Source organism: Anopheles marshallii, chromosome 3 (genome assembly GCF_943734725.1).
Source record: "Anopheles marshallii chromosome 3, idAnoMarsDA_429_01, whole genome shotgun sequence".
NCBI classification, from domain to species: Eukaryota; Metazoa; Arthropoda; class Insecta; order Diptera; family Culicidae; genus Anopheles; species Anopheles marshallii.
In genome coordinates, this window is record NC_071327.1 from 53,615,242 (window position 1) to 53,637,112 (window position 21,871).

The following is a 21,871-nucleotide window of genomic DNA, read 5'->3' on the forward strand; positions in this document are numbered from 1 at the left end:
ACGCTATTAAGGTGTTTATCCAAGTTTATTCTACGCTGTCGAAGAAGGTTCTGATATTCTTTTAACCAAATATTCACCCAATGTGTTGCGATACACACAAGAACCGCTCCAGCTCGTTGCAATATGCCAGAGAGCTGGAACTTATGCAAACAAATAAGTGAGCCTCCATGCTCGGTTCTGGAAAAAAAACATTCACGTCATATGCTGTAGTCTGCGTTTTTTCCCATTGGTGCGGAATGAAAACAGACGTGCGTGGGCTTCAAGAGGATGTTGACAATCGCACGAACTCGATACTTGTTTTGCACCTCTGCGAAAAGCACATTAAAGATTACGAAGGCTTGTGTTATGCGTCTGTCTGAAACGCCCACGAGGAAGGATGCTAATAATGCATCGCAAAGGCGACTCGGTCGCTAGTTTGTTTTAATTTCTTTTTTGAAAAATTGCCATCGCGTTGACATGGTGCTCTCTTTCATCCTAAAATGGAGCAGCAATTATTGTTGAATAAAACTGGATACTCATGCTTTATTTTATTATAATTTACTTTACCTTTATGTCTATAAATGTTTCAATTTTCTTCGAAATAGAAATTATCCAATGCTCTTCAAAATGTTAGCAAAAGAAATTCATTGCTTCTATACATTTCAACAACATCAAAGGCCTGTAAACAGAACACCAAGGCGTTTCTCGCGTCATTTGAGCCACTTGTTGTACGTCCCTTCTGGATGCATCCACTTGCAAACGAATCATTTTCTCGCCTCTCGCCTAACAACAACCGCAAGGTGCATTTTCCATCAACTGATCCCGCTGGGAAAATGGAAAAGTCAATGACATTCACACATGGTGGTTCCTGCTCGGAACAGTGTCATCTTCCGCTTCTTCACGCATGTAATGTTTTGTTTGAAAGGATTCCTCTCGGGGCAATTCGGGGCCCGTTAATGTAGCTGCTTAACTACTTGTTGTCGGTTGTGTTACACCAAGCATTTGGGGTAATAAAGGCATACAACCACTTGTGTGTGAGCCCGCATGTAAACACCCCTTTTCACCCATTTGCTCACACGATCACGGGAAAAAAACATGTGAAACTAGTGAGTGGTGTTTTTTTTCGCCCTTCCTTCCTTGTGAAGAACACATGTGTGAATGGTCACATTTTTGGGATAAGTGAACTGTTCCCTAGAAGTCAATTTGTCAGCAGAGATCACCAACACAAAAGGCAAACCGCGCCCAACAGACAACAGATACGATCGGGAAGGGAGAGAAGGATTAAGTCATCATCCCGATCGGAAATAGGTCGGATATGTGTCTTTTCTAGCCGTGTGGTATACGCTGTCGGATGTCTTAGCGCCCGTAACGATGGATGACACCCGGAAAAGAAAGATCACAGCACATAACTTTCCCGGCCGGCCGGTTTTGGTGCTGATCGTATCAGCATCTGCGTAACTGCTTTTTGGGAACGCTGCTATTTATAGACGGCGTGGTGGCACAATGTGCGTTTATCTTACCGCGACTCATCGCACATGTTTGTTTTATCGCATCAACTCTTTTATTTTCAAAAGGTTAACTGGCATGTGTACGAAGCATGATCATGTAAAAAAAAATAATTGTACTAAAAACTGTATTTAACATTTGGATAAATATGATTGATTTACAGCTTGAAAAGCGTAAAAAAATATTTTATAAAACAAACACGCTCTACCGAAGCAGGATTCGATGAATTAAAGTTGTTTTCCTTTTCGACCATCCAGAACTCGCCCGGCTCAACTTTGCTTAACCTGTTTTGGAGAACGTGTGTTGTGGAAACTATATTTTCTTAACCATCAGCACAATTTTAAATTTACCCTTAAACCATTCAACTACCAGTAGGACAAAAAACTGACTTACGAAGAGAAAAACTGTTTACGATTTGAAGGTGAAATTTGAAGCTCCAGTTCTTTGCGCCCTTTCGCACTAAATAAAAAAAACCTTGGAACGTGCTTGCGCAAGTGTTTCGAAGCACTGGTTTCGCCGTGCATGGAACTCATTCCGCAAAACTGTCACAAAACGAACAGCAAAGTGAAAAGCAGCAAAATAGCCACCAGCCCACCATAAACAAGCGCTACAGGGTACGGAGTGGACGAAATTCTACACCACTTCGGATGTGCTCACGGGTTCACGGGGATTTCGGTGAAGTTTGCGCAGAATGTTGTCATTTTGTGCCACGTTCGTCAACGAGAATGAAAATCGAGCCATATCAGCGGAAAAGAAGAAACATACTCCGTTTCCAAGTACGCCGAAGAAACGACCGTTATGAAGTTTTGGTTGCTGCGGAGGAAGTTTTGTTTCACATGAAGTTATAACTTATATATATTAAAATAGTTTATATTCATATAATAAAGAAATTTTAAAAAATAGAAGATTATCAAAATATTAATTAATTCAAAAACTTTATAACTTCATCGTTTCCAAGAAGTTCTAAGAAGTGCTTTGCTGACGTACGGTTCGTTACAACACGACCACTAGCACTTCCGGGCACAATCTCAGCTCGCTACATTTGTTTCGCCACCCGTTTGCCACTCACAACGTGTGTGCATCATCTTCCAACCGCGAGCCCACCTTCCGGCTACCGGCAAGCGACATCAAGTCGTGATGAAGTTGCACTCGATTCCCTACGATCGCAGAAAACCCTCTGGGGTTTCTTCCTCTGTTGTTACTTCACCAACGCAGCTTCGGAACGTGAGTTCCTATTGAAAAGTGAATCCTTCAAGCGGTCTAAAAAGGAATGCAAACGAAAGGCAACCCCAAGCATTCAATTCGAACTGCCCGATCGGAACGAACGTGTAGAACATAAGCAAAACATGAATTATATACAAATAATGTGAAATTTCAATGAGCAAATAAATCTTAATTTTTGAGCCGCCTGTGCGGTGCGCGGTGGAAATAAATCGCATTACACCCATTACACCCCGGTGGAGAACGGGGGGGGGGGGGCCGTAGCACTACCAAAACGAAACCCAAAGTGTCAGACAGTTGGTTTTGGTTTTATCAAGATTATTCCTTCCTTTTCTGGGGCGAGTTTTAACCTACCTGCAGCAGTATGTTCGGTTAGAAATTCAAGCGCTAAAGAATTTGTTTTGTGTGTTCGTTTGTGTAAATTGTCCGGTTCCCTATTTCGTACTGGTTGATTTCACTTTACTTCACCAGACTCACAAGAGGCGAAGGAACTGTTCGTATCCTCTTTGAATACTTTCGATTTCTTGTCGTTTTTATAAGCAGAAGCCACACAACTGTGGAACTGCAGACGTTTGTGAACGGTACCGTTTGGTAACTTCACCTTATGTCGCCAGATGGTAATTGGCAACAGATGGTAAATGGTAAGGCCAATTTTCCTGTCCTATTCTATATTCGCACACAGGAAAAAGCTATTAAGTTTAACTTAAAAGTAGTTAAAGGAGCTCTCCAAGAACTAAAAAAAATATTTAAACAAATGTTAATGTGGATCTTGTGTAACACAAGTAAAGACGGTCAGTTGCATCTCCGAAGAAATCAGTGAACAAAAAGGACCAAAAACCGCAAAGACCCACCAACAACTTGTAACCACCGATCGTGAATTTATTTGTTCGCTTTTGGTAGCAAAAGCTTTCATAAAAAAAAAACGCAACGCACTGCCAAACATAAAACGGGGTAACAGATAAAGGGAGCGAGCAGAGCGCAACGATCGTGAAAACTGATTTATGCATCAATGAACAATGAGTCAGTAAATTAAATTGATATTTGAATAGCGAAACGAAGTGTCTCTTTCACCAATGCAGAACAACCGCAACGTTGGCAATGTTTCAACGCAACACGCTTTACGTTGCACAGCGCGTTTTGCTAGGTTTAGCTCGTAACGTTTGCCGCGGCTTTGACATAATCGATCGCCATCTTATCACCTATCGAGGGAGCCCACTCTTCAGCATGGCCACACTTCGCGAACGATCGGTTTGCACACACATTGGCGGTGTTCCGGTGCAAAGAAGATCTTCCTCTCGGTTCGCTTACACCGATACACACCCAATGCGAGCGATTAATCACATCAACGACTTCGTGCTTGGTGTCCTGGTGATCTGTAAAAAAAAAACCAACACGAAACAAACACCCGGACGATATCGTCTTCCTTGTGCGCTCTCGAAAGCCAACAGGGCCAGCCGCCGGAAAGAAACATCGGCATCATTTGTTCGTGTCTGGTCTAATTAGATGTTAATCAACTGATAGCGGGTCGGCGATGACGATCGCATTTCGCAAAGGTTGTCTTCCTGTTGCTACGACGATTCCCCGGTCACAATCAATGGGCAATTTATTTTCCTTCCCATTGATGAATGCTGTTTCCCCGGGCGGCTCACACTGAGTAGGTGTATCGGTATCGAAATTGCAAACCGATATCATCAGGAACTCGAACTCGTATGGTTTTTTCAATCCTTTTTTTCGTATTCCACTCGAAGATGCGAAGTCACTCGCTTATTTTTCGGCCACAAAAGAGGCCATTATGAGTGTCTCTATTCAGTGCAGATAATTGGATCGTGAATTGTGTGCGAGGTCATCCAAATCCTAATTAGAACCTCAACCTACACGTTATTCTTGGTGTTGCAGCTAAAGCTAAAGAGAAAGTAACACGTTTGATAGCTGTAACACCGTAAATGTCATAATTCTTGCACATTCTGACATTATTCCCTTGCGCACGATCGGCACCCGCCGGCAAACGAACACAGCCGTCCCTAATATGGCGGTCCTTAATTGCGTCACATTCATTTCTTAATTGTCTGTATGCTGATTGCGATGTCAACCATCGACGATCAATCGACAGCGAAAACTTCCAATCCATCCAGCCCCTGCAGGAAACGCCAGGAATGCAATCAAAATGCAATTGCTTGGCTCATTTGCCGGCATCGGGAAGATGGTCCCTACAGGTACACGCTGGACCAGCGGTTTGCGTGTGCGAGTGCCGGTGATGAGATGATTAAAATACGATAAGCAAAAAAGGGCAACCCTCATGCATAAACACGCGCGGCCAGCCTGTACCCCGTTTCCGAAACGTTTGACTGACAGAATTGTACCAAACGATTGATTTCCGGTTTGGTCGAACGAACCTCTATAACCGGCGATCGGCAGGTCACATTTTCCCACAGCACAGGCCCCTCGAACATTCAAGAAATCACAGCCATCGGGGCGAGCTCATGAGTGCTTTTATTTTAGTGGACATATTTGGAAGTGGCCACTTTTTCTGTCCCTGACAGCTTGCTTCCCGAACGCGGCCGATCGCCCGATCGTGGTTGCCATCTTGTGTGTCGGGCAGGTTGACGAACGGCGGTGCTGAAAGAAAGATCAAGATCTCGGGCGACAATCGATAGTGACTTGAATCGCGAATCACCGAACGAAACCTGAAGAAATCGCGATTCGGAATCGATCAACCGTTTAGCGGTTTTGTGTTTGATTCTCCATCCCTGGTGCGTCCATCAAAGTCGAACGATGATGATACAATTCCTTCATCAAAAGTCTTCCATCGTTAGCGAAAACCTTCCCGCATGCTCCCTCCCCCTTATCCCCGGGTGACGGACCTTTACCTACAGCCTCAAAACACGAAACCGACCGATCGATTGCATCTCCTGGTCAAGAGCGCTAGGTGGCAAATGTTCAAGAAAAATCGTACCTCGGGATGGGGGGAAAAATCAAACGGGCCCTTGGGGAAAACCGATGTCTCGTTTTGAAAAACCGGCCGCCATTAATGGTAAAAGTGTCTGTTTTTCTTCGTCTTTCCGTGCCGTGGGTAACGGGGTTGGATATTTTAATTAGAATAATTAAGCTGATTATCTTTTATTGACTTGCCGATCGGTCGATCGAAGCGTTGACGGTGAAGTTTACGGACGTAATCGATCATCAATCGATTATTAAGAGTATTGCTTACGGAAGGTCGACTAATAAACCAGTACTTACAGATCTGTGTTTTGTATCAATTTATATGGAACTGATTGATTCCTAATCATTTTTATATACATTTTTGAATTATTCCAAATTGCTTGTTTTCTTCCTAATTACTAACACAAAGATTATGTATTTCCTTGTATTATTTTTTTTAATTTATGATTGTATTAATTTATTTTATTTTCATTTCAGACGTGGTTTTTCACGGACACCAACGATCCTCACTACCAGAAATTGACCAGTAAGTATTGTCAGATATTAAGTTATTGTTATTAGAAAACATTCAACAGTATCTAGCAGCAAAGAGCTATTTTCAAAAATCTCTTGGGAATGCTTTTACAGTTTCTACAGAGTGATACCTCTGAGCTTAACTCAAATGAATGGCTATCCGTAAGGGTTTACAAATAATAAAACGCAACACACAGAAGCTCCACAATAGAGAAAGGGCACGCCACACATTCCCAGCGCTATGAAGACGATCTTAAGTTTTATGGCACTTTTACGACCAAAATCAATCGTACGCTTGATCGAATCAAACGTTTGAAAGCGTATTTCCAAACGCATCTGCTACGTGAGCAACTGATAAAAGGTTCGTCGGTTTGGGTCCGGTTGAAGTCATTAAACAAATAGGAATTGAGGTAAGATCCATAAAGCCTTCAGCTAAGCGGAGTGAGATTAGTATCGTCAAAAAGTTTTCTAAAACTACGAAATGGAAGATGATCATTTTCGAAGTAAATTCTAGAATTTGCTATACCTCCCAGCACCTAGAATCATAGTTCTCTTCTCAGCATCTCAACAAGTCAGTTTAAGTATTTTTTTGTTTGTCTCTTTCGTCTTTGATGCGCAAACATTCAAGATGTCGTTTATTAAAAACCAATAAAATTTGTTAACTCACCGGCATTTACGTCCGATTATCTATTTTTTCTCCCTTTTTCCCTTTTTTTCACCAAACTTTACGACTCAATACACAACAGTTTCGGATGTTTGTTCTTTTTTGTTTTGTTTTTAGCTTTGCAGCTTCAAAACCCTCTGCTGATCACACAAGCAAAGCAGCTCGCTTATGTGTCCACGAGATGACTGTTTTAATTTCCCAACTTCCCCAACTTCGGATTTCATCTATTACGAAGCCCATTTTTATAGACTTACCAAATCAAACGCGCAACCATGACGCGACACACGAGGTACGAGTGTCATGAGACAAAAAAACACGACGACACAAAATGGCTGATTAATGGCCCGGGTTTGAACCAGGCCTGAAAAGCCGGGGACATCCGATTTGCCCTTAAACCACCGTCCTAGGCTTTCGTATCGTAAACGAAGAGACTTCGATAATTTGATTTTCTCTTGAACTCATTAAATTGAATGATGCGATCGGATAAAACAGACACACACACACAAACCTGTGTTGCCCAAAGTCTTTGGAGGGAACCGAAATAGCCGTGGACACACACAAATCGGATCCCAACCATCATTGACGTATGGAGGGTTGGATGTGTCTTTTGTGAGGTCAAAGGCCTTGTTTTTGGTGGTCACCGTTAGAGTATGTTACAAAGTCCGTTTCCATTAACCAAAGATTACCAGTTGCCTGCTGAGCGTCTTATGCTCAATATTGGAAAACCTTGTTAGAAGCACAACGATGTAAATACTGAGAGTAAAAGTATAAATCTAACCGAATCATAAAATCTGATCCAGAAAACCTTTCAGAAAAAAAAAACCTCAAGATCACTGATCGCTCGCGCTGACTCAACGGGATCGGGGAGACTGAGCGCTGAAAACACAAGCGCATAAATAAATGTCAGCTTGTTAGGGACATTCTGATCGGCATACCTCCTAATGATGTGAAATTCCACGCGAGACCGAAACATTTCGGACGAACAGTTTTTGTCTGGCGAGTCCGAAAAATATCCCCCGAAAAATAAGGGTATGGAGGATATCGGAACCTTACACACGGGAAAACAAAGCTCGCGCTACGCTGAAAGTGAAACACCACTGGGAAGGTGAACAATGTGGAGTAATGTGAAGTTGTTACTTCCTGCAAAAAAAAAAAGCTCCGAGCTGGTGTTCACTCTGATCAGAGCAAATGTACGTTGATTGCTTTCAGCTGGAAACATCCCTTACGCTCAGTGTTGCTATTCCCTTAGATTCCCCATAATTCCGTCCAACCAGCCAAATCAAACGGTATGATTTGATTACGTTCCATCTAAAATGTTTCCCATAGGTCAAATTCATAGTCACAACCATGCCAATCCGGCCGGGAACCATCGTCAGCATGTAATGATTGATGATCGACCTTCCGTTTGGGCACGTTTCGGAGTTTTTTTTCTCCTTCGCTGCCAAATCGTTCGGCCCGATTGCCTTCTCTTGGTGCCCATTCCTTCGTGGCCGTGGTCGCTGTCAACAACAATTTAGACAATTTTATAACGGCAGCCTCACAGCAGCAACAGCTCTCCCACACTTCCACAACCACCGTGGTACCGTGCTTTCCGAACTGACCCGAACGTATGTTTCGGAAGGAAGTATTCTTGGATTTCGCTAATGAAGAGACATTCTCGGATGGGGTTTTGAATTTTTGGAGCCTTCTCTCTTTATGTTTTTTGTTGTCTGCTCTTGTGTGTAGGCTAATCAGTGAAAAACGTTGGGAAATAAGACAATTTATCAAGGTCTATTTGGAAGAATTCTAATGCAATGGTGGAATAATAAATCGCAATTATTCTTGTGACTCTTGTTTCTTTTTGGTAATGTTTCGTGCAACATTTCTACACACTGGTTCTTCTCCGCCCCGCAAAAGTTTGATCTCGCTCGATAAAGATCAAGCGGCTCGGTAATCATTGCACAAACAAAATTATTGTCATCAAACTTATACACGACACCGCCCGAACGGAAATCCTCCAGGCATTTCATGAAGAAAAAGACTTTGATACAAAAAAAACCAAACATGTTTGTCCTTTCCCTCTTCTTCCACATGATCCTTTTTCCCTTCTTACCATTCCACTACATCCAAAAGCGATGATTTTATTGTACATTGGCAGCACAAATTGCACGATAGTTTGCCGTGCGTTCGGTTCCCCCTTACAGGATGCAATCGAAGGTGAAGTCCACCAAAATTCCCAAACAAAAACAACGAAACCAAACTGAGCACCATCATCTTATGCCGCGTTTGAGAATCGTCCGTTTGCCAAACGGTCAAATGAAAATAAAATGATATCTCTTTACGACACGCGGTTGACCACCGCGTAAGCAACAGGGACCACTGGTTGGAGCGGCCCGTTGTGCAGCGTACGAAAACCGGAAAACGGCAGAGAATAAGCTAATCAAAATGTTCCGAATAATTTCCCTGCTACCTGTTACCGGTGGACCGGTGCTACCGCGAGCACATCCCGAAGGGAAGCGAATTTTGGAGGTGATTGAGAAGATTTTTCCCGCTTCAAGGGTATGTACGAAGAAGGCTCACAATCCAGACGATACCATTTGAAGGGGTGCAATTGTGTGGAGGTCTTTTAATTTTACTTCAGAGCAAGAAGAAAAAAGACACACGGAAACAAATATACGACACCCAATGACGCTGTCCGGTTTGTGTTTTTTTTCTCTCTCTGGCTTGATCTTCCTTGTCCAAGTCGTTTTATGTCTTTTCCTCCCGCTTTTTAATGAGAGCACTAAATTGATTATGATTTTTAGCCCTGTCTCATCGGAATGGAACCTGCTACCTGTCGTAAATCAAACGCCACCACCAGTAATAATCTTACTGTCTGGCATTGTACCGCGCGAAGTAAAACGAGGGCGGCAATGTGGTAAACAATAGGCAAACCGTTCGTTAAGAACTTCCCCAATAGTTGCCGCAAGGGAAGGCACTCTCCGGATGGCATCTTGTGATACGCTGTGGGTGAAGAGAGTAAAGAGACAGGATCATAAAATTCAATCAACATGCACCCGCAGGAATTTACTTCAGTTGAACCCAAATGAAGGCATATCGCTAATCAGAGCAGAACGACCGTCACAGGTAGCGCAATGATTGTGCCTACACTGCGGAACAAAACATTGGACACGTTGATTGCTGTGGATACTAAAATATCACAAAAAGTTTTCACGAAAGAAAAAAAAAACACCAAGGTACAGGAATAATTTATTATTTGCACCATCGTAAACGTGTAATGAACGATCTCGCTGGGAAGATGCTATAAATCTTTACGATCATCTTTTTACTCGCACTTGCGATCGCCATTGTGCGTGCGGACAATATTGTTGGGTCTATAAATTAGCTTTAAAAAGGGAGCCCAATCACAATGCGAACTTGATTTGACCACACAGAAGTGTGTTTTTTTTTTTTGTTTTGTTTTGGTATTTGCCCCCGAGAGATATCGGCACTGAGTCATCTGGTAATGAACCATGGTCCGTAATCCATCCCGACATTCCCAGCTTAACAGCATCTCCTTCAACGTATGCACGAATACACTATCTAAAATGAAGAATAACTCATCGATAACACAACCCATTCCGGCTAGATCATCCCGTATCCACTTCATTGCTTATCTTTAACTCACTCCAAACCTAAAGCGTAATGGTTTTTATGGAAATCGCATGCTTTTCTCTTCGGAATCGGATCCACGGAGCAAACCGTTTTGAACCGCACATGCTGAACGGATATTTGTTAATTGTTCGCAGCAACTCCTAGCGCCGAAGGACATCGAGATGACACCTTTAACGAATTTATGGATACCTTTTAGAGGAGACGTGAAAGTGGTTGAGCAAACCCACCACATCAGGCCGAAGTGTTCGATCAGCCGGGAAGTTTAAAACCTTGTATCATTATGCAAAATCTGCCAAAATGCCTCATGCGAGGGACTCTTTTTTCCCGGTTGGTTTCTTTTAAAGACATCCCAAACAACGAATCTTCCGTTTCTAGCCGGCTAGTTTTACGAGTATTAATCGATCGTGACACGAACGCGTTGGTCGGTGGTTTCGGGGGCGGATCGTGTTGCGCGACCCTCCAAGAACAACAGCAACGCTTCGTAAAGAAGAGATAACTATTTTATGATGACCATTTATGCTAATCACATTCCGTACCGAAGTCTTCGGTTGACATTTAGTGGCAACGGGGAAGATCTATCGTATGCAAAAGACGCGGACGCGCTTTTGGGACCTATTCCGGTTGAGGTGCGTGGTTTGGTTCGTAACCACGTGACAATGGGGCCTGAACAATAAAACGTAAAGCATAGTTATGAGCTAGAACTTCAAAACTCTGTCCCCGTGTTGGCCGGAATTTATGATACTTTAATAATCGTCCGCTCGTATGAGGTGTTGATAGGGTGTAATACGAGCGTGCATGGGTGAAATGTAGCTCCAGCATATGGTTTCCAGCATCTCATGCAGCGGTGTAACACTGAAGCGAGTGCTATAAAAATCATGTTAAAATTTTGAGCACAAACCCCGTTACTATCATGCCGCGTTCGCTGTGTTGTCGGTGGGTGTTTTAAATCTTCGATAGCAAATTAATCGTCTATCTGTCAATTGCTTAAAAGCTTAATTCGCCTAATGTGAAAGTCACGTCTCGGGTGAAAGCATCAAGATCTGGCGAGAGCAAGATCCGGATTAAGCTGACAATAATTTAATTTGCAATCATAAAACGTTAACTAATGGATGAAGAGATGCATCTGCTGACCTACGAACTGTTATTTAATAATTTTTTAACCACCTGTATTAATTATCAGGCTTATACATATTGGAACTTTTAGAGTTGCAATTAAACGAAATAAATACCTAATCTTGTCATCAATGAATAGTTTCCTCTTTAGCAAAATGAACGATTTAACTAACAAATAAGACACTGGCATCAATCGCAGCAAACACTGTGCACAGATACAAACGTGTTTATCTCTCCGTTGTCATCGATCTATTTTGATATCTATGTCTAACTGAAATTGAGACAATAGCGACCTTCTAAACGCTAATGAAGCTAATATACGACCCATCGCCATACACTCTGAAATATTATTTGAAACGAGACATATTTTGACACCTTCTCCGGCTTTTATTTCTGTATCGAACGCTGCACATGCCTCAGTTTCCCATTTAAAATTCCAACATGGAAAAAGAAACATCCCCAAAATGGCCGTTCCGGTAAACGAACATCTTCACCATTCAGCCTTTTTCAATCGAAAAAATAAATATATAATCACCATTCCAACAAATAAAAAACCCTCAAATACGAATAGAGTTATGTTCCGGAGGTTCGTCGCTACGACATCGTTCAGTACGGCCAACTTGGGAAGATTCCAACGCACCCACCTATTTCTTTGAGCCATGTTAATATCGAACTAAAATGTGCCATTAATTAAAGCGTGTATGGGCTCGGTGAGATTTTTATGTTTACGATCGTCACGATCGTACGAGCCGATCGCATCATTCAGATGGTTCCAGTTTCCATCCAGAGTTTCGGACCGAGTGTGCGTGTGTGTGTGTGTATTTCCCAAATCAACACATTATTCGCTTCCAGATGCCTCACGCAACAGAAAAAGAAGCTCCAAAGTGATGAGTTTGTTGACGACTTAGACTTAGAGCGGTTGGGCTTGGTTGGTGGTTTGATACTTTTTTCATCGAACCGAATGGGAAACAGACAAACGAACGCACGTCAATAAATTGTGACCATCACGAAGAAAAACATCTTCTTCAAAAAAAATCCCGACTCGTTGCGGGTGTGATGCTGTTGGAATTGGATTCTTTTATTAAATAACATCATAACCTACCAAACGCTACGAGAAATGGGCTGGTTTGAGTTTGTTTCATTTCGTCAAGGATGCTACACCGCATTGCCTTTGTTGTCTACAAAACTCATTTCTTTTCATGGTTTAATATGCATGAGAGTTGTGTGAGAGAAGAAATGACCTCAAAACCATACACGGGACCCGATTATGTCTTATCAAGATAAACGGCTGAAATATTTAAATCGCCTTTCGATGACATGTTACACATTCTTATGTGCAGTTTTCGATTAACAACCTCATCGCGGTTGGAAGATTCGCACATTTACACCTAGCAATAGACAACTCAAACGATACTTCCCGAACTGAGCTCAAAGCGGCGTCCAGCATCTTTGAGGATCGTTTTCTAATGACTTTAGTGGAACATACAAATATGAGGAACAAACCTCACGTCTACAGTGTCTCTTAAAATTCCTAACCAAGAAGTTTTTCCCTAAAAAAAAGGAAGACTCAACAACATATTATTCTCGTTTTTGAGCGCTAGCTTATCGTTGATGTTTGGTGCGTAGGTTGGGACGCTGACGCTGAACCACATGTCAGTTCTAACCACATCAAGTTGGAAGAACGATAGACTTCCTCCCGGTTCTGGCACCACCAACGATCCGCAAGCAAAATTAACGTTTATTATCATCCACCTTGATCCCCTGCCACTCTCATTCTTGGCAAATATTACAAACATGGTCCACGAATGTCACTGAGCATCAGATTAGAAGTGGACAGAGCGAACTCGCAGATCGGCAACAGACACAGACATTTGAAATGCAAACGCACGCAAAGATCTCATCCTCGCTGTCATTAATGTCACTATTAGTTTATGACTGCATGATTCTTGCGCGATTCGGCGATGTCGTCCTCACCTACGGCCGGGAAACAACACGATAACAGCGAAACCTGTCACAATGAAACCGAACCGATCGACTTAAGGCAGATCTCCAGACGATATGGGCAACGTCTAAGATAAAAGCTTCCCGGCCGGAGAATTAAAATCAAAACTCGATTAGATAAGGATTACAAGGTAGCAGCATCATATTGGAAAGAAAAAGTAGGTTGAAGATTCAACCACCACACCAAAAAAATGGTCCTCCTGTCGACCACAGACCACAAATTTCCATTTGTTTAATGATTTTTGTCTCCCATTTGGGGACTCGTTTTGGTAGGAAAAATTAAAATTAGCAAAATTTGTTTCATTTCTTGGTGAAAAAACATTGTATTTTATGATTTTCCGTTTGTTTTTTTCACTCTTCAACGAATGAGATTCTTAATTTAATTTGACCAGGAAAACGAGTTTGACAGTAATTAAAATTAAAACGATTGAACCTTTGCCGGTGCTACTGGTGCAAGCGCCCGGTTTAGGCAAATGACGATCCCGTAATTTTGTGCCGTTTGTGTTAATAAATGTTTTTTTTTCCATTTTGTTTCTTTCTTCCCCACGCAGACAACCACATGGTCAACACGAACTGCTCCCAGGGCCACTTTCGGAAAGCGCTCTGCTGCAAGATGGGCAAGGAGTTTGAGTTTTTCCTCGACAGTGCGAAAAAGTGAGTATAGTTGATGTCAAAACTTCCTCGTGATAAACATTTTCAACGAGTTCATTTTAGGTCTCCTCGCTTTTTTTTCAATTTCATCCAGCAAAGACTGTGATAAGATCGGAGAAAAACAATCTTTGTAGTCGAAGAATGTCCCGAAGAACAGAAGGGACATGTGTGTTTCGGAACTTCAATTAAAACAATACCATTATCGGTTACCATCGGGCATTAAAATGTCCAGCGAGATGCAAAAAAAAATACTACCTATCTACCATCTTTGCAACCACCTTTCACCTTGCGAAACACTTTTGCCGAGTGGGCCACTCCGGTACGATAAATTCTAATTACCATCTACTACCACTTTACGATCGCCAACCAGCACCAGACGGTCAGAACGCCGCAGATGCGGTGTATTAATTATCCACAGGAAATCGGCAAAACGATGGCGATATATTCAACCGCCAACGAATTTATTTCCCCACACAAGGAAAGTGTCCTTCCACTCGGATGGGTGAATGTGTGGCGAAGAAAACTTTTAATATAAATGTACACATATTAATGGTTTCTTTTACCCTCTCGCGAGTGTGATCGCGCGATATGTCGCGAACGGAAACGATCGGGTTGGTAGCTACGAGTTTGCATGCAACACTCGGATTCGTTTCAAGAGCACCCATCCCCATGGCTTCTCACTGCCAAACAACCAGAAAGACCGGTGGGGTAGTTTGTTAAAATATTTTATTAGCTCAACATTTGGCTTTAATTAAAACCACCTTCGTTTCGACTCGAGGGACGATGCACCCCTACAACTGGGGCGCACAAAATATGCAACTCTCGGTCCCCGGTTAGGATCGATGAACGAACCCCGTCCGATCTGCTACTTTGTTCCACGTTTTTGATCGGAACTGGGCAGGATCGCCTCGTTCTGCAGATTCGCTCCCAATACAAACGGTCACACAGCGTGCAGGTGTTAATTTATGAGCGTTGCAGTATTTCTTGTCATTTGTGCTGCCGTTTCTGACATGCGCCCGATTGTGCTCCCCATGGGGAAGTGAATGGGCCTGTTGAAATGGGACCATGCCCGTAAGCTGCAGATTATGTGCGGTGAAATAACACCTCGTAAAAAGCACTAGTTGCGTACGCTGCACGCGCAAACGGATCTTATCGAATGGTTTCGATTTCCTGTAGCGACAATGGTGCATTAATTTGCTGAGATGCAGTTTTTATGTTGCTTATCGATCAAACTTTTGGAAGAAATATGAGTCCATCAAAGCTGAATTCTGATAAAGCCAGCAGAAACGGGTAAAAATAAAGCACTGATTTTTATGCTTTATATTTACAGGACGCATTTATTTAGCAATTTAGTTAATGGAAAACAACTCTTTGCAAGTTTCTCAATTTGGAGAACGTTGGAATTTAGCACTGTGATTTTTTAATAAAAATAAATTCCAACTCAATTCGGCCCATGTTATTCACAGACAACGACTATCTATCAGGCTTCTGGGAACTTTTTCTTTTTCGGTATTATTTCGGTCTCGATTCGGAAGAATCTTTGAGATATTTATAAAATGCAATTCGTCTAACCTTAAAATTAGGTTCATGTAAAATCTCTCACATCCTTCTCATTTCATGCCATCCTACACCTTCTCTAACTCCTTTGTGGTATAGTCGGTGGTCTATTAATAGATGAATAGATAATTTAATTCGCTGCTCCTGTGTAAACTATCAATTCGGATTTGGTAAGAGCAACTGGTCCTCAATATATGAGATCAAGGTTCTGCGTTCCAGAACATAAACACTACTAAATACCAATGGATAAATATCGGAATTGCATAGAATAATCTACCCAGCTTCACGCTACTCGTGGGATAGGATACACTTCTACAACATCTCAGCCTCTATCTCAATTTTCATGGGAAGAAAGAACGAAGACGTCTCGAAGACGATAATGTCTCAAAATCGTACATAACTGCTTATGTCCTTAGTATCAATCTGCACGAGTTTGAAGTAGGGACTACTTTAGGGCTTCGAACATTGTCTTATCTTGGTTGCATTTGTGATTAATTGTCAGTCTCTTGAAACTGTTTAATTATAAAGCATAAAACTAACATACAACATGTGCCATATTGAAATGATATCATCTCCGTCATTTTTGCACAAAAGATACTGCATAAGTGTTGACAATTGATTAGAAGGTGTATGTTTATCGTAACATACAAATCGATTTTGCTTTTCACATAAAAAAGTTTTCTACCTTTCAATGTCCAGTAACACAATTGGAGCTACAATTGCGAACGGGAGGCAACAGTCGCCCGAAAGATCAAATGAACCACAAATCACAAGATACACATCATCACAAGGAATCAAATAACTCCGTGTTTGAATGAACACCGCGTTACCATAATGGTTGCTGATGTTAAAAAAAACTATACACACATCGCTCGTAACACGAACGCCGAAAATCATTGCCCACAAACCAATCTACTATGTGCTGCGCTTATCGATCAATCGATCGCTGCGCTGCCAAACATGCTGAACATGGACTTAGGTCTTACTTCCACTTGCACGTTGCTCTCGAACACTGGTTGAAGGTCTGCGAATGAGGTGGAGCTTTTATGATTTTCCATCAATGATAAGCAAACCGTTTCGAGCCGTATGGAAATGCTAGCAGCAAACCCGATTTTTATACAAAAGCGTGCGCAGTGTGTTGTGAAATCAACTTTCAGCAACACACTGTGTAGATGTGATTGAAAGGCGCCCAGCACATTTGGGAGCACATCGTACAAACCGATTTCGGTGGTACATTGTGGGTCAAGCTTCAGAAACGGCAAGCCTAATCATTCGTACCGGCGTGAATAAGCAGTCCAGGACAAAACAGACGCATTCGGTTCGTAAACATACGATCTTGCCAGGTGATCATGCCACAGTTTAGAAAGTCATGACTTCTAAAGCACGCTTTTGATAGCGGTGCACTGTTCGGTTTTGATAGCATAGGTCACGAATTTGGAACCGGACGGACAGCGGTTTGGTGGACGTTAGTTTGTTGCGGTTTGATCAAATTTGGATCTGGCCACAAAGGCTTGATGAAATGTTGGAACCAAATCGGATGGAGAGTCTCTACGCGAGAGAGGCTTCTTTAAGATGTTTTGATTGTGCACAGTGAAATTGTTGGCATTACAAATTGCTTTGCTTTTAAGATGGGGTCAGGGGATCGAACAGACTCATTCATTCAAGTCGTTCTTGTAGTTCAAACGTAAGCGACAATCCTTAAACATTAGGAGATGAATCCTCATAAATATCTCCAGCTAGTTTAAGCAGAGTCGTATTATTTCTTAAATTGTATTACTTCCTCTGAACATCCAAGTATAATCAAATCTGTTAAAACCGTAAAATAACCATAGCAAAAGCCTTGAGCTGTTACAACTTGATGTAGGCAAAACATATCTAAAAACCTTATTTCTGAAACCCGGCACAATATCTTTTCAGCAAACAAATGGTTCAATTTCAATCCACTTCTCCAGTTGCTACCGGTGACACACGTTAGGAACGCTAAATCGAACGTCCCTACCACGGAATGGACGCATAATAAACGATTCGATTTGCCTCGCATGCACTACCGTGCTAGACAATCGTGTGCGCCGTTGCTGAGACACATAAAGGCGGCTTAAGACGCGGCCAATAATCATACATTCATTAATCTCCGTGTCCGTAACTAGAACCTCCCAGCAATCTCTGCCATTTAATATGGAGCTGGTCGAATGCAATCGTAGCAAAGAACCAGCGTACACAACACCGGTTCCGCGAGACCATCTATTTACTGCTGCAATCGAAAACCGACCCCGTGCGATTAATAATTATACGCGCAGTACAGCTGGGTTTTGCTGCTCGATCGTCTCGGTGGGCGAAGTGCGGTCGTCGTAAAACGATGGTTTACTTCAGTCATAATCATACGGTTGCAATGACGACATGGGAAGGATTCAATTAGGTCCACTTTGAAAGGTTCTCTGCGTACCGGAATCTCTTCGGCTGCTTGTCTGTGAAAGTATAAGCGGGCTCGATGCAGAGATGGAGTTAGTTGTTTACGAGTGCATAAATTGGCCACCGCCTTGGTTGCCGATCAAGGTGTACTGTGTTCGGTATTTACACGCGCAAACTTGTTACGTGTACGCTTTACTAGAATTTACCAGTTCATTTCATGGTTTCGTACCTTGTATAGCTTAGCATAAGCTGTCGTATATTAAGCTCTATTTCATATAGTCATAAACTATCTCCAGGGTTTGAACTAAATTCAACGTGGCTGCTACCTCTGTGTTCTTCAAATATATCTTACATAAAAGGAATAAAATCATGTAAACTGATTTCCCTAAAAATACGTTTATAATCGAAGCTGACGCGAACTTTGAAGGTTCCACCACATTATATGAGCCCCAAGTTGTCCTCTTCAACAGTAGACACTTCACTAATTGGCCCTCCACTTCATTAACCAGCATTACATTCCCTTTTCGAACGTGTACAACACCATCGTTCAGAACACACCACGAAACACCTTTGGCTCGCATTGTCCTTACACACATTGCCAACAGTACCGGATCAGCCCTACGCTATGGGGTTGCATGACACGTGATAGAAATCTCCAAAAGAACCACCGGTAGACACCCAACACAATGAGTGCCAGAAAAACATCGCCATTCAGGGCGGGCAAAAGAATAACTCGTCTCACACGCGATCACGGGCCGGCCTCTTACGGTTCATACAGCCCTTGCCGCCTGCCTTTGCCGTGAGTCAGCAAAACCTCGCAGATAACCCAGTGGAAGTTTCTCAATCATTTCCACTAGAGGTCCCACTATCACCCCGAACTCGGGCGACTCTTTCGGGTCTGGCATGAACGGTTGTTTTTGGTGGTACTTCCTCGACAATTCAAAATTTCATTCTCCTAAATTGGGACCTGATTTCGTGTTGGACTCACGCTAGTTAGGCGATTAATTAAGATAATCATACGACTCGTTGCACGGTTACAGTTCATTTTTCTATGTCTTTCTTTTTGCCTATCTGCTACACCCCCAACGCCCTGAAAACTGCCAACCAGAAAGCAAGACAGGAAGAAAAACTAACCATTGTTAGCGCAGATGGCGGCTTGGTTTAATCTGGGAAAGTCTTTTCATTGCCGCCGATCTTCAACGTCAATTGATCGTGCCATCGCTTCGCCTGTGAGCATGGTGTAAACTGTCGATTACTTACGATGGTTGCCCATTGGGCGAAGATAAACCGGGGCAAACTAAAAGCGGTCAGTCATTGTGCGTCTAATTTGATTAGCACAATCGTAGGCACGTACCGACAAATTACAGACCATCCCGAAACTTGTGCTCGATTGATTGTTTAGAGGATGGAGTTAAAAAAAAACTTTTAGCTTGCCCAAAGAAACAATCAACTCAGTGTGAACACAATCGTTCCAGTAGGTTGGAACAAATTTTAATTGTTCCCAAGACATGACAATCTCAAACAATTTTTTTAGCTTGTTAACTCTCTCAGTCTGCTGAATAAGCACTCTCTATACTAACTATTTAAAACAATACAGCAGGGCTCACGCTAGCCTACAGTAGGGTTTAATGTGACGTAAAACAAGTCTTGCATTTTCTGTTTACTTTCTAACAGTTTTGCAACACATACCTCTACTGTCGATCACAGATCACATATGTTTTCCAAAGGGTTTGGAACTTTCACAAAGATCTCCATGATAATAATGGGAGCATTATAATGATAGACTTTTAGCCAATGATGCTATCTTGTAACATCTAGTGCATGCATCTGTTACATATAACGTAAAAACTATCACAGGTAAAACGTAAATCCATTTTTTATAACAATATTGTGCACAGTACATAAACGACAAGTTCCATTACAGAGCACTCTAAGTAATTCCATGATAAAGAGTAATTAAATTAATAATAAGCAAAATATTCACTAACACAAGTTAATGGCAGTTATAGAACCTCATCTTGCCTTTGCTATTCATAGGGCCACATTTTATAGATAATGACACTACTGACATAATACTTATGTTCCATTAACTCCACTGATAGATCTTTACATACAAATGCTTATCAATATATCTGGTACAGTGCATTCCAACTCAGTAACAGTTCTTCGGCCAATCAGTTCTGAAATGGATCGACTGCAGGTGTTCCCACAAGAACATTCACCAGTAGCGGCAGTATTGCTCAGTTTTTTGGCTCGTGTTATCAACGAGTTGCACTGCACTACGTCCACCTCTGCCACTATTGGGCTAGCCAATTTCAACACCCCCGATCTAGAGTTCCTACCGATGCAGCTTGCAAAACGTGTATCAACAGTCGGTTTCTTAAATATCGACTTCAACAGAAGCTACAGCACACCCAAGGATACCCATATTCCAATCCTGCTACACTATTTTAACGCTGACGCGGCTGGGTCCACTGTGCGGTCGGAAGCTGATAACATATTGGCTACCTTCAATATGTTTGGTAAGGTAAAGAAAGTGATCGTTCTTTTAAGACCAGCGGTAGCGAATTCAAAGAACGTCGTTGCGATGGCTAATATGTACCAAATGTTTGGAGTGCTAGACATTCTTTACCTGATGATAACAGATGAAAACATGTCGATCGTTGGTTTAAACGCCGCTGGTACAAGATTCATTCATTACACGTTCTATGACGTAGTGGAAGTATTGTTTCCTGACCGAAATTCCAATCTTTCCGCCCGTCCTTATCACATTGCATGCTACGAAAACCCCGGGCTTACGTTTAAAAACAAGGACAACATGGTCGTTGGAAGCGCCATTGAATTCATCGACATTATTGCAAAGCATCAGTCTACCACTGCTGAATACTTCTACACACCAAGAGCGGTGGCATTGTTTAATCCGGGACATAATACATCGATCGACTTTGCGATTTATCGGATCATCACCACCAGGCTATCAGCTCAATACTCAATTCTGCAGTTGTCAAACATGTTTCGTTGGTGCATTGCCGTTCCCAAGCGTTACATTAGGGTCCTGCATGATCAAGTCGTATGGCCGTTTGCGATGGATTTGTGGATACTTGTTGCAGGATTAGCAGCCTTTTTCGCTTGCTACCAGGTGACCCTTCAAAATGTCTTGATGAAAAAGTATCCAACCGCGTATCCTATAGTAAACGGTCCTCTACAAATACTTAGAATCATGCTTGTATTTTTACTCTCCGAATATTACATCGCGATGCTTACGTCTAACCTCGGGTTTTCACTTCTTCCAGCCTACCCGAAAACACTGTCCGAGCTTTACCGCACTAAAATTCCATTACTTTTCCCCAACTCTAGACACCTTGCACAGTTAAATGAACATACACGAACTTTATCACGAATCGTTGACTTAAAATCATCACTTCAACCATACAACCCGTCACAATTCGCTATTGTGCAACTGTGTGATCGATTTCGCTATACAATTAGGAAAACCACAAAAAGTTTTGGACAGGAGACGAGCCATCATCACTTTCATCTTATCGCTGAACCAATCAGAACTCTAATCTCGGTATGTCCCTTCCGAAAAACAAGCCCTCGATTGCATCGCTTTCAAATGTACGTTTCACATCTGAACGAGGCAGGCATTTGGAATTATCTAGTACAAAAGTGGAATGATGCGGC

At 42.2% G+C, this 21,871-nt stretch overlaps 1 protein-coding gene across 1 annotated transcript in view; it reads left to right on the forward strand.

The window, feature by feature from the left end:
- Positions 1 to 21,871, forward strand: part of LOC128716242 (fringe glycosyltransferase) — a 119,236-nt gene that overhangs the window by 33,729 nt on the left and 63,636 nt on the right. The window contains exons 3-4 of the mRNA XM_053811162.1: positions 6,124 to 6,172; positions 14,122 to 14,224. Of these exons, the coding sequence (XP_053667137.1) occupies positions 6,124 to 6,172; positions 14,122 to 14,224 (152 nt within the window). The remainder of the gene's footprint in view (positions 1 to 6,123; positions 6,173 to 14,121; positions 14,225 to 21,871) is intronic.